The sequence below is a fragment of the Lepisosteus oculatus genome, chromosome 11 (assembly GCF_040954835.1).
Source record: "Lepisosteus oculatus isolate fLepOcu1 chromosome 11, fLepOcu1.hap2, whole genome shotgun sequence".
Lineage (NCBI taxonomy): Eukaryota > Metazoa > Chordata > Actinopteri > Semionotiformes > Lepisosteidae > Lepisosteus > Lepisosteus oculatus.
The window spans coordinates 36,280,867-36,294,992 of NC_090706.1; the positions used below are offsets into that span (position 1 = coordinate 36,280,867).

Below are 14,126 nucleotides of genomic sequence, written 5' to 3' on the forward strand. Positions count from 1 at the left end.
ATTTAGAGGAGGTAAGCACACATGAATGGGAACATTGTTCCCCAGAACTTATAGTTATGAAGTTATTCAGTCCAAACTAGGGTCTGGCTGTATCAGGCATGCTGTGGACAAAGCTGACTTTTTAAAACACCTCATAGCAAAACCATGTACAGTGTATATACTGATCAAAGATACAGCCTCTAAATGACAGTTGTTTTAGTTTCTGTGACTTCATTCCATAAACTTTACTTAAATCATGAAAACTGGAATCCTCATTTATGGCATTTGGAAGTCTGTAGAACCAGCCTTTCCAGAATTTACTCAAAAACCTGGAATGAAAAAAAAAACTGCAATATTGACTTAAAACACCTATGACTTTCTACAGTGGACAAAACATCCATCCACCAGTTTTCACTCCGCTTTTCCTGGTGGGGGTTGCAGTGTGGAAAAAACAGACCAAGTTCATTTTATTGAGAGATTAGTTTACTTAAAATGATACATTTCCTGCTAATATAGCGCGTGAACTGTTTTAAATTAGAGAAGTTAGACCTCCAAAATACAGCCATTTGCTTGCTAGTCAGGTGATGAAATATTTTTTTTAGATTTTTTAACAATGTATTACATCCATGCATACATTTAGGATGTATGTTTTGTCTGTAATAATGTTTTTGTTCACCATCAGTTAAACAGTTTTGACTGAGTCGGATATCTAAAATGTCTGCCTTTTTCCCCAGTGCTTTGTGTCTGCTCTGTGTACACGGCTCAAACATAAAGTGAAAACATATCTAGTGCAATACATTTTCCTCACTGAGTGAAATATGTGAAGCATTAAGAACTTGGTGAGATTTGTTGTTTTAAGAAAACATGCCCTGAACGTATGTCCACTGAATCTTAACTTCTTTAGTAATTGTCTTCATTTAGTATAGTCAAACAACTTGCTATTGTAGCTCATCTTTCCTAACTTTGTCCATCATTGTTCTTTGGTCTAAATATCCATTTTAGATGTTTTTTTAAGAAAATGTTTAAAAGAAAGCTTATGTCTAGTGTTTGAGCTTTCCAGCTTTTAGCATACATAAACATTATACAATATAAAATAAGTGCTTTCTATCTTTAAAGTGTACCTTAGACTCTTTATCCTTTCATATGTTTTACACTCCATACGTTTCTCTGTTTGATTATTTGCTTTTACTGCCTACTTGAATTATATTTTTGTATTATATGTTTTCTCTGAATATGAACTTCAAAACCCTCCTGATGCTGTGTAAAATCCTGTTTTTTATGCTAGTAGAAATACCAGAATGCACAGCATGGGTTACAAATGTTCACTTTGCTTCATTTACAGTATACTGCAGTTTCCTTTAGCTGTGCATGCTGTGCCATTCAGTGTTTTTCCTGTGGGAGGCTTTAGAAATATCTTTGAAAGTGGGAAGATTCTGCAGATGCATCTTCGTTTGCATCACTGGTTTTTGTGTCCCGATTTTCCATCAATCAGTTCGACTCAAGAGCCCTCTCCTTTCACTCCATGGCCTTCCGAGTTGGCATCAATAGTGTGAATGTCAACTCGTTGTTTGGCACTGAGGAGGCGTTTCCTCTGCACACTGTGACGGACACCATAACAGAAGTAGATGATGAAACCTGCAAAAATGCACAGACTCATGTTGGTACAAGTTCGATGTTAGACTTTGCTATAGTCAACCAGCTGGGTTTTATGATTCTTACCCACTGCCATCCAGACAGCATAGCGTATCCAAGTGGCTGGTCCTAGCTGAACCATGAGGTAAATGTTCACAAACACACTAACGACTGGAAGCAGTGGCAGGAAAGGAACCTGCGGAGGTAGCAGAGGAAATCGGTTAATGGCAGAGACCTGGGCTGTTGACGTGATCTCATTTTATGAATCAATAAGAACTCGCAATGTAGGTTTGTGACACTTGACTGTCATTATCGATGCCACCTGAGATTCACCTTCCTTCGTTCTGGTAACACACAGATACATGAATCTAAACTATGAAAACAACAATGTTTGATTGTATTTATAATGCCAACAGACAAACAACCATTTTAGATTAAGAGACTGATATGATGCAGAAACTCTGCACTGTCTTTATTTCAGTGTCATTCACCTCAAGTAATGTTTAGCAATGTTGTTTATATGTGGTTAATCTAAATCAAAAATGCTTTTTTAATTCTTATCACAAATACTTCACCTTTCCATGATGAAAATTATTTTAGAGGAGTGAATTTTAATGTTGACTGACACCAACATACTATGACAGTTCATTTCATAAAGTTGATTGAATGATATTTCTACTTCCAAGCCCAAGGTTTGCTTACCATGAAAGAGGCTTTGATTTTACTCTGGGGTTGTCTCCAAATGATTATGACAGCAATGGCAATTATCAGAAGAATCACGGCAACACAAACGAGACTCCAAACTTCTTTGAGTAGCAAGGGCTTTATTGCTTTTGACATAATCACGCTCAGTAGAATCACCATGAGAACTGGAAAGCAAGCACAGCGCAGAATTCTCAGTTATAAAATTGGATAAAGTTAGCACTGCTAACTTTTGTCATTCCTTTTAAGGTTTTAAACCAGCACTGTTGCCACACGTGAGTCTGTTTTTGTGATAAACATTTTTTAACGTTAATTTATCTGTGTTACACTTTTATCCACAGAAACGCTTAAATATGCATTTTATTAGATGCAAAATGTTGATATCAATTTACACAGGTGGGTTTGTCGAATCATTCAGGGTACTATACATTACTTAAGGGTATAACTGTCTACCTACCTGTGATCTGTAACTCTCTGCTTAGGATTCCTAATCCCTAACCACAGCCCCACACTGCTGCCTCATTTACTCAGAATTTTTACTCAACAGAAGATTTTATTCATTTTGCTTTTAAGTTTAAAGTATCAAATCCTGTGTAATGATTGCTTTATGTGTCCTCTAAATTGACTTTTTAGTTAACGTTCAGGATGGATAACAGCATCCAAGTTCTTCCTGGAAGCTCTTGATACCTTAACTCATATTTATCCACGATATTACTTCCTTAAAATCTACCATAACCAGAGCATGCCTCACTCTCTTACATGGATTTGTGTTTTGTATCCCTCCTCTTCCCTATCTCCACCTTTGCAGCAATCTGTTGGTTAAATCCTCACTCTGCATAGAGGTCCTAACTTCCTCCAATTACAGAAACATTTCTAAAAGCAGTTTCTTACTGGCTGTTGTCGTTATGCCTTGTGAATCATCATTTCAGTAATGATCATTTTGATTTACTGGCTGTAGCCACATTCTCCCATGACGTAGGCTGCAAAAACTAAAACTACAGGTTGGTTAACCTTGTTCTAAGGTGAGAAAAATGTTTTTACTTGCCTATAAATGTTGTGCAAGCTGATACGGTGTTCGAGGTCCGTGATGTTGCATATGAAGGAGGACATAAGAAAGCAAACTTAGAACCTCCCTGTGGTTTATGGAGGTCACTGGAATCATCTTCACAAGAATCTGGTTGGTACCTAAAAAAGCAGGGTCCTTGTTATAGCGGTAATGCAAATATTGATTCAAAACAAAATAAATGTCATTTATTTTATAATCTCTCTTCTAATAGGTTGTTTCCACTTCTTTTATTAAGGTGTTAAGGCTTTATTAAATGATTGAATAATACATTTCAAGGACTGTATTCATTCTATACGTAGTAAACTCTCCTTTAGATGTAGAATGAAGCTATATCATAAACCTCAAGACATTTCATCAACTAGATATATCGAATGCAATATGTGTATATAGAGCATATCACAGTTCTAGCCATTAAAAACGCAATTTACAGTTGGCCTGTGACTAGAGGCCTCAGAGCTTTATAACACAGTTCACCTGCAGTAATCACAGGTTAATTGATGTTTTTGTAACTGGTTAATTGTAACACACATTCACACCTGGGGTTTAGTTAAGGCTTATGGTGTATATAAGGGTATCCCGCTGAGTGATTAGAAGGTTTGGGCTGGGTTATTTAAAGGAGGCTGAGATTCCCTCGTCACCATAGTTGAGTGTGAAATGTGTTCAGACCTTCCGAGCTTCCTTACTTAGGTTGGGTAATCATTTACTGGTACCTACCTGAATATAGTTTTGTCTTATAATTGTAGAGCATATATTTATTTTATTGTTATCTTTAAAGATAAGACATCACAGGCACTTTGCTCCCTACAATAAGGCATAGCTAAAATGCTTACCGAAGTATAAGGATGCAGATAGCCACGAGGGTATAAGCAAATAGAGTTCCAATGGACATCATGTCTACCAGCGCCTTCAGGTCAAATAAGAGGGCCATGATAGCTGGAAAGTTCATTGTATGCACATTTACTTTTTACAGAAAATGAAAACCTCATCATTTGATTTTTTTAGAGAAAAAAATTTAAACATTTTTTTGTTATCAGCAACATGAAAAGGTAGAGCACCACTGGTGCAGCAGGTCTGTAGAGTTCCATCCAATGTTATACTAAACTGTGAACTGGACAGTTTGCCCAGTCTGGACAACAGGGACCTTTCAGTTTGAATTTCCTGGTATTTTTTTATAAGAAGAAAAGTAAGATTACAAATGAGAAGAGGCTTTTCAGACCTTCTAGCCTCTTTGGTAATTAGTAGCTAATTGAGCCTTGGATCTCATCCTGTCATTTCTTGGTTGGGCAGCTCGTTACATAACCCTGTCGGTAAAGAACTACCAACCTGATGTAGGTTTTAAATGTACTTCTACAGAGATTCCACATGCGTACTCTGGTTGATGTTTCTGCGTTCATTCTGAAGGAGCCCACTGGGCTGTCAATGCTTTTGAGGAGTTTTTAAAATATGTGTATCAGATACCCACATAATCCTCCTTTTAAAGGATGTTATTTGCACATTTAAAGCCAGTGAGGTGAAAATAGCTCCTTAGATGTTCCTTACCTGCTACAGTTCCAGAAGAGAGTGTAGCCACAACGGGGCTCTGGCGTGAGCTAACTCTGCTCAGGACTCGGAAAAGTAGTCCATCCCTTGCCATTGCAAAAATGACCCTGGGCATGGGAAACATGGAGCCCAGAAGACTGCAGGGGAAAGGACAGTGCCGAGAGTTAGTCTGTGTCAGGGGACACCTCCGTGTGATTGTAACTCTTTAGCAGATAATTCCTTGGGAGTCACTACTAAGAATAATCGGAAAGCAGAGATACTATGAGAAAAAAACAAAATACAGGCTATTGTCACAAATCATGCTGTGCATCATAATGTCTCTTAAGGCTTGGACAACAATCCCCAAATATGACTTACATCCAGAGTACCAGTTCTTAATAGTGATCTACGAAAGAGCCAGTGCACTGGGATTCAGTTTGTTAACTCATGCAGGTGTTAAGGAGCCAAGATGTCCATTTGAAAGTGTCTCCACCTCCAGGGCTAAAGCTCTAAAAGTAACCCTTGGCACTCTATAAGAGTAACACTGCAGCATCACACCACTTCATAGGTAAGCAGATGCAGAGGACGTTTCACTCGCACCGAGTGAAACACCTTAAACTCATTATCACTTCCTCATCCTGGAATCCATACCTGGTGGAAAGGGCGCAAAGGGAGCCCACAGCCACTACATATTTGGCAGCACTCCAGCCCACATACATGAAGGCCACAGGCAAAGGGCTGTGGATGTTGAGAAGATAGTAAGGCATCATGAGTGTCAGTGCAGCAGAGACACCAAAATAGGCCAGGAAGCAGATCAACAGGGAGGAGACAATTCCCAGAGGAATAGACTTTTGGGGATTCTTCACTTCTTCTCCTGGAGGAGCAATGCACAGTCAATCCGGGAGCACACACTTCATTAGCTGACAGTCTTAAAAGCACATGCTAAGAAATATGGTTTTGGTACATTTCAAGATAATGAGGCAGTAGGTTACATAAGCTAGCTTGCAGTGTCTATGTCCAGCTTTGTTTTCATCCTTTAAGCTTTTACTCAAAGTTGAACCTTCCCCCACATTTAAAGTTTGAAGTTTTGCATTATTTTGAAAGTGGCTTTGAAATTTAAATTCATAGCATTCAACGTAGGGATTGCAGTTCGTATTGGCATGTGATTTATGCATGGATACATCTCTGGGAACCGCAAATAATTCAGAAATGTTGTTAAATCTCGGAAAATAAAGAGAAACCTTTAAAATGTGCCTTTTCATAATTGTCAACAGCAAATTACTGTGTTTTCTTTCAGTTAACTGTATTAACTGTAGTTGACAACTGCATACCCTGTCTCTGAAAATGAATATTCTTTAATAAACAGGTGCTCGCTTTAAATCTCTTCATGTGTTTTTCTGTGGCTTCTTACCTGTAGTTGCAATGCAGTCAAATCCAACAAAAGCATAGAAACAAGTAGCAGCACCTGCTAGTGTTCCTTGAAAACCATAAGGGAAAAATCCCCCAACCCCAAACTCACTGGTCACATTGACAGCTGAAGACAGGTTTCTGAGAAACACACAGAGAAAGACACGATACAACAGGTGACATTCAGAAAGGTCCTCCGATTATTGTACATTTGAGCTCACTAGCCAACCTTTCACCTAATTACACTGCAAAACTTTATAACAGTTAATATCCAGCCAAAGCAATGACGATCATGAGTATTAAAGACAGAGTCACATGTTCTATCACCTAAGTATTCATGCTATACTAAGTTAGCTTTAAAAATCTATTCCCTTTAAATAACCTAGAAAAACAACAGTTAAAGACGTACTCAGCCTGCAGAGTCTCATTCAGAATAGTTGCTTCACTGATGTACCAGTTCTTAAGACGTCCTTTAATGCACCCAGTAATGATTACAAACAGTAGCACTAAAATGTTAATGCCCGTGAAGATCTTATTAACAGTTGTTGACTCTTTCACTCCAAATGCAAGGAGACCTTTTGGCACAGAAAAAAAAAGGTGAGATCTTGCATTAACACGCAAAGGAAAAAAGTGGGTAACAAACAATAAAAGGCCAACAAAAATTCCCAAAAGTCACTCACCTGCCAGCAGCATGATGAGACCGGCTGCAAAGAAGTCTGGGTAGGAGGCCAGGCCTGGCAGGTCCATGGCTGCATACTTGTCAAAGAAATTAGCAATGACATTGCCAATCAAGTCATCGAACGTGCCACTCCAGGCTCGGGCCACGCTCGAGGTACCTGTTCCAAAAAAAAAAAAAAAAAAACCTGTTCTGTGAGACACCAAATGGTAAAACCTAAATCTTTCCAGGTATCATGCAACAAAACCTTCTTCATAGATTTCTTTCATGGATTTTTCTGGTAATCGTTTTTTATTTTCCCTTAAAATACAATCCAAAGATAAAAGTTCCCAGTCCCATTACCACCTGAATCTCCCTCAATAGTACTTCCTTCTAGGTTTCTACCTGAAGACACCTAATACTTCTATGAAAGACTTCCCTAATTTGAAGATTTAAGAGAAGAGAAAAATATTTTCTTTTGAAATTAATGTTTTTTTAAGTTTTGCAGGGATCACAGATACATTTCCTGTAAGGCCTAGAGTCTTCTGATTTTCAATTAAATGATTTTTGTCCAATTATTGTCTAAGACATACGTATATATTTCTTGAGGTCTTTTAATATCAGCTACTCAAAGCATTCACCAAATTAAAGGTACACTTAGCTACAAAACACTTCAGAAATTTGACACTTATAAAGTTTGCTAATTAGACCAAAAGTCACTAGGCCCTCCAGAAAATGAGTTACACATCTGTGTCAGTTAATTAGAAAATACATTCCATATGCTCTTTTCGTGACACTTCCGAGTGATGCTAATGTAGTTATGCGATTATCTGAGCCTTAAAGGTTGAGACGTTGTACTCTATTCGAGGGATTAAATGAACTGGCAATTTGTCAAGAAATGTCTTCCATCATGGTGTTTGTGCATTCTTTGAGAAACTCAAAACAATCGCCTTCTTGCCTATCACATAGGAGAGCAATAAATTCCATCCCGTGATGAAAGCCCACACTTCGCCCACTGTCACATAGCTGTACAAATAAGCGGATCCCGTCTTGGGGACCCTGGAGCCGAACTCCGCGTAGCACAGGCCCGCGAAGACAGAGGCCAGCGCGGCGATGAAGAAGGAGATGATGATGCTGGGCCCGGACACGCCCCTGGCCACCTCCCCAGATAAAACGTACACCCCTGCCCCCAGGGTGCTGCCCACCCCCAGCGCCACCAGGTCGATGGTGGTCAGGCAGCGCCGGAGGTTGGACGCCTCGCCTTCGGGGGCCAGGGGCTTCCTGCGGGAGAGGCTCCACAGGAACGCGGCGACCTTGTCGCACGACATCGTGTCCATGTCTCCACGCCGGGAACTACGAGAAAGAAAAGACGATGCTCGGGAAAACGAAAAAGGCAGGCAGGAACGTTTCACTTTGCGGAAAAGGAAACAATTGTAATTGTAGCATCTCATTTTTCATACAGTGTCTCAAACTACTGATTCATACACGTTTTAGTTCAGTCATTCCATAAAGTAATCCCCCCACTCACTGCATATATGTAAAATATCAAGTTCTTTACAATTTATTTGTAGAATAAATATACTCTTCTTAAAAACAAGTCTTTTGCTTAGACCAATAAAGAGAACCAGCATTATCTGAAACAATAGTGTATTATTCATGCATGTCTTATAGATTCTCCTGCCATTGACGGTCTGGTGCTGAAGGAGATTTTGATTGACAATGCCATCTTGAGAAACTGAAGCTGATCAAAGCAACCTGCCACAGTGGAAAACTCTCCACGCCGACCACTTGTGTTTTTATTCCTCTCAGCTCCCTGCGTGTACTTACCAGTGGGGTTCTGTTGTCCTCCTGGGGTCTGTTCTCGAGATGCGGGAAAGGAGATGTGACACAAAGAACCAGAACCGAATCTCCTTTAAGGCCCTTCACAAAGCAAACAGTGTTATTTGCTCTGTGATAGAGTAGTGCTGATGACTTACATTTTCATTAGAACAGAGCTGATTAAGTGATAAATAATAGTTCTGCAAGAGGAAAATCCTACATCTATAAATGTTTTCTTACATTGTGAAAGGTCATTTTAACAAATTCAAAGAACCTGAGACAACCGATAAATATAATAATATAAATATAATTTGACAGAATTTTATCATGAATTCCACTGAATTTCATTGGAATAACATCTGAATATATATGTTAGTCCTCAGTCAGCTGGAGGGCTTTTTTAAACATGTAACCCTATTCATGCAATTGCATGTTAATGTCGTGATTGATCCACTGCCACAGAAATTTACATGAACAGGACTGAACTCAACATGAAGTACCACATATCCCAGAGGATTTTTTTTTATTTTTAAACTATTTTCAGAAGACATTCCCATGCTTTTCACTTGGGATTTGGTTTGAATTTTTTTGCCACTGTTTTAGTGTATCCAGTGAAATGAATTCGAGCAAAGACAGACTGGGGTAATTGATTTCAGAAAAAAATGTATGCTTTTGTAACATCATTTTTATACATGCATTGAAGTACAGATATATTATACAACATTAAAAATGTTCTGTGTATTGGCAACATCCTGTGTCATAAATTTAAAACTAACAGAGCAGCAAAACATTCTGCTATGAAATAATTAAAATAATATGTTTATGTGTATGTGTGAAGTAATGTTATTTCTATTTTCTATTTTTTTTTCTATTCTATTTTCTATTTTTTTTATACCTGTCATTATTGGAAATATGAACAGTATTTACCTTCACACCTACAGTATATGTAAGTATTCGGTTCTTTAGATTTACTATTATATTTGTTTAGAATGGAAGTCAAGAGACTGCTTATAGAATGATTACCAAGATGTGGAACATTTCACATTCTGGCTAGATGTGTTTCCTCGGGTTGTATACAAACTGAGACCAAAAGAGTGGTAAGAGGTGATCTAACTCAAATGCCAGTGAGTAATTATACTATAATATACATTCTGCTTATTTGAACTACTCAATCATTTAACAAACCATACTAAGATTAGACTTCAGGAATACTCCTGAAGTCTAAGGCTCCAAACAAGTGACAATAATAAGCAATACCTCAGTCTTAATATAGTGAACTTGGTACTTGCAAGGAATAGAAATTGTAAAATTGTTCTATTTCACTATCTCTGTCTGTTACATATCGCAATTACATTTTGCTGATTAGTGATTACATTTCAGTACTTCATGTGTTGTTCCCAAGAACATTGCTTTCTTCTCCCCTATCAGACGACTCTGATATTTGCATTAGCTAATGTAATCCTACTAATCCTAGCCACTTGCTTCAAAGTGTTTTCCAGCGAGAGACATATAAAATTGCAGATTACGATAGCAAGTCAGAAACTCAGAATATATCACACAATAAAGTTAGTTTTAAAAACATAGTCGTTTAAATTTTCTTATTTGATATCTGTTACAATAATGATACCTGTTAATTGTGTCTACATTTATTTTTAATTTACCAAATGAAAATTCTCCCAAAATAGTGTATTTTTATTCTTTGTTCAATGCCTGAAAATTTACAATACAACTTCAAGGTGTGCTTAAAAATGCAGTTCATTGGTTGAGTAGTGTAAATATTTATTAACATACTTACAGACATGCATATTTTTTAAAATCTTTAATTGCTAGTTTTTACAGAAAGATAAACAAAAAATGTCTAATCACATTTTTTTTATGTATTTTGATCTAGATGAGCCAATTGGAGTCCTATAATTTGTAGACTTTACTCAATATTTTGTGTTTTCCATTGTTGTACTGTAATCCAATTCTCTGACAATCTTCTGCTGAAATATTAGCCCTTTTATGTTATTCTAGCAGTTAATCCTAAAAAATCTTTGTTGCATGGTATAAAAATCTGCCTTTAAGCTTTACATGTGTGTCTAGAGGAATAAATGAAGTCAATAACGAACACCCAATAAACCTGATCTTAGATTAGATTGATCTAATTAGAACATTGCATTGTTTTGACCAAGTTTTTGAAGATTCTGATATGTAAATAAGATGCCAAATGTCAAGATTGGTCCTTTCACACCTAAACTAAACTGTATTATAATCAGTCAAAGTTGGCATAATAGTGGAAAAAACTAATGGATGCTTTAGGTCAATTATTGATGTTCATAACATGCATGTATTTTAACTATGGATCATGTGTAACCTAAGATTATTTAACTACAGTTTAGTAAAGAACACATTACATACTGTATATATAATTTTATTTTCTATTGAGTTGGATTTGATACTCAATTCATTATTCAATTATTAAAATTTAACTAATCTAAAAATAAAGGATAATAAAAAATGTTCAAAGGCATCTTGAAAGACTAGTATTTGCACTTACAGTCATTTCTCTACCTTTGTTACAACTGAAAGATATCCTTGCTTGAAAATGATTTTTCTATTATGTCACTGTAACTTTGAAGCTTAATTTCTATGGCATGTTCAGCTTTGTGCATCAAGCCTTGAAGGTAGTGTAGTAGAATATTTCCTTATTATTCTACTCTAAAACAACATCCTTAATGTGACTCAATGAATTTTATTTATAACATATTTTTCCATGAAGGTCAACGTACCTGCTATCCGAAGGTACTGGGCTCTGTGGTGTTGATGCAATTTCTTCTGTTTCCCTTGGATGTCTCTACAGTAAAGGTGTTCACAGTCCATGTCATCGGTAGTATTCTGTTTGCTTTCACATCTCTGAAATACACACAGCATTTTTGATAGATCTGTTACATTTAGGATGGACTTGTTACTAAAAAGAACTTAAGGCCACTGAACCATCAAGTTTAAATGAACCATTTCTCTATTGAAATTTTAATTTGCACCATAATTCAATATACACTGTAATCTGAATATACACCACAGATGCAGTCTTCACTCTTACTTGAGATGCATATTTGATTATCTGTAAATAAACCAAAACTGAACTTCATCTAAAAAAATATACAAAAACCATAGAGCCTTAGATAGCATCACATAACAATACAGGATCTTAGAAACACGAGACAGTTGATGTTAATATAACAATACCTGAGGCTAATGTTCCTAGAGAAGGCAAAGTTCAGTTCAGTAAACTTTGCAGTTAAAGTTTCTTGTGAAGAGGTCAAAACTCCTTCAAAAGCGTACTCAGTACGAACACAACAGACACTTAAAATTTCACCACACGACTGACTTGATTTGTGTCAAGTACAGCACCATTATAAAATGTATAGATTATTATTAAATATACAGATCATCATACTGGGATATGATTATTTTTCATCCTTCTTATGCAAACATATTTAAATTGGGGGATGCTCAATTATTGTCAGCTAATTGTGTCTCTGTTTTAATTGATTAAAAATCTTAATTGATTTACTATACTCCTATAATGTATGTACGCTGAAGTGTTTTGGGAGTGCACTGGATTGTTTTAGAATGGGGAGAGGGTCTCAGAAGAGGGAGGAGAATGAAGAGTAAAAATCTCACTACCACCCAAGCCATTTTACGAGCGACCCTGCAATAGTGGTCACAGGGTAAAAGATGGAAGGAACATTTTCAAAAAGGGGGAACATCAATCAAAAAACAAAATTGGATAATTAATTCAGCTCAGTAAAGCACCTTAACCCCACATAAATCAACACACTTTCCCTCTTCTGGGGATCTAGGTGTATGGGGTGGGGGGTAATTTTTTGACTATGCTGAAGAGTGTGGCTGAGGTCCAGTCCATGGTGAAAGGCAGTCAGTTCCTCTTGATGACCTGCCACACTGTCCATACTGGAGGGGTGCGTTCCATCACCCTTATGACTTCCTTTTCTTCCCAAAAGCTTCCCAGGGTCTGGGAAAGGGCTCAGGTCTTGCATTTATATTTGCATAACATTTTAGCCAGTATTAATTGAAATGAAATTATCAAATAATCTCTTATAGTAAAAAAAAACACACACATTTGAATGTTCTTACGTCCTTACGTTGATTTAAAACACCAAGTTAAACCAACACGTTGTTAAGAATTACTTTTCTAACTTGCACCAAATAAAGACTGAGTAAATGGAAAAAAATCATCAGAGTTAGTCCAGTTGATGGGTCTACAGCCCACCTCCACATACACACACACCCAACATTAATGGCAGATTCTTCAGTTACATTTTTGTGTCATTTAGTCTTTCACAAAGATGTACACTGCTCACATAAGAGAAGTTAACCACCTATGGGTGATTAAACGTCACCCGAATGTTTACAATTGTAAGGACCTGAGCAGTATTGTACCTCAAAAAACAGAACTATAAGCCTGAATAAAATCATATTAATCACCCTCCAGGCTGTAAATGTCTACAACATTATGTCTCCTCATCCCCCAAAATCTTTACATTTCTTTTCACTGTCACTACTTGTAAATAAGAATAATAGACATGCTATTGGGCTATGCAAAAAACAAAACCACAGTTACCTTTATAATAAACCAAACCTCCTATGTAAAATGGCTTCATAAAGCAAATGAAGTGAATAGGTTGCGTCTGTTTACTCCAGTGCTGCAAGATTATTTTACTACAATATATGAGCCTAGCCACTAGAATAGTTAAGCCTGCCCACTGCCTGGGATTAGTGAAAAAAAAAATTCTCACAGCAGTTTCCAAATCGTACCATAAGCTTATTATTCCACAGAAGACACAGAATACGAATTGTGCAGGAAAAGTTACACACTGCAAAGAAAAATGTGTTTATGCTAAATGAATGACCTCCAGCCCACCCTTCTGCCCTGCAGTTCACTGATTTCAGAAAGAGGGGAATGTGTGTGGACTATCATGTGGTTATTTTCTTGAGAAAAACATAATTATGATAAGCTAAAAATGTGGAACGAGAGAAAGAAAGGCATTCAGGAATGTATTTACCTGTGAATAAATAATTTCATCATATGTTAGGACAACTGTCTCTGGATTTGTTACACCTTATAATACTAAGCTTCAACACTGGGCACTGAGCTATTAAACAATTATGCTTCTATTGTTGTGTTTAAATCTTGTAAGAATTCAAATATGACAGAATTTCCATTACAGTTTTCCTACACTGACAAACATGCTTCTAAAACTGTAATTACAATAGGCAAAGCGGGCATTTGGATAACTATATTTTGTTTTAAATGTAAATGGGTAGACAATGGACAATTGTCGTAAT

At 37.0% G+C, this 14,126-nt stretch overlaps 1 protein-coding gene across 1 annotated transcript; it reads right to left on the reverse strand.

Moving 5' to 3' along the window:
- Positions 1 to 282: 282 nt before the first annotated feature.
- LOC102695200 (cationic amino acid transporter 2) lies at positions 283 to 13,583 on the reverse strand. The gene is made up of 14 exons (XM_015349922.2): positions 13,402 to 13,583; positions 11,549 to 11,672; positions 8,787 to 8,879; positions 7,918 to 8,312; positions 6,985 to 7,140; positions 6,714 to 6,879; positions 6,309 to 6,445; positions 5,549 to 5,771; positions 4,919 to 5,055; positions 4,210 to 4,312; positions 3,359 to 3,498; positions 2,314 to 2,480; positions 1,699 to 1,807; positions 283 to 1,614 (listed from the first exon to the last, which is right to left on the reverse strand). The coding sequence occupies exons 4-14, from the start codon at positions 8,294 to 8,296 to the stop codon at positions 1,478 to 1,480; spliced, it is 1,854 nt and encodes a 617-aa protein (XP_015205408.2). The 5' UTR covers positions 8,297 to 8,312; positions 8,787 to 8,879; positions 11,549 to 11,672; positions 13,402 to 13,583; the 3' UTR covers positions 283 to 1,477.
- Positions 13,584 to 14,126: the final 543 nt, after the last annotated feature.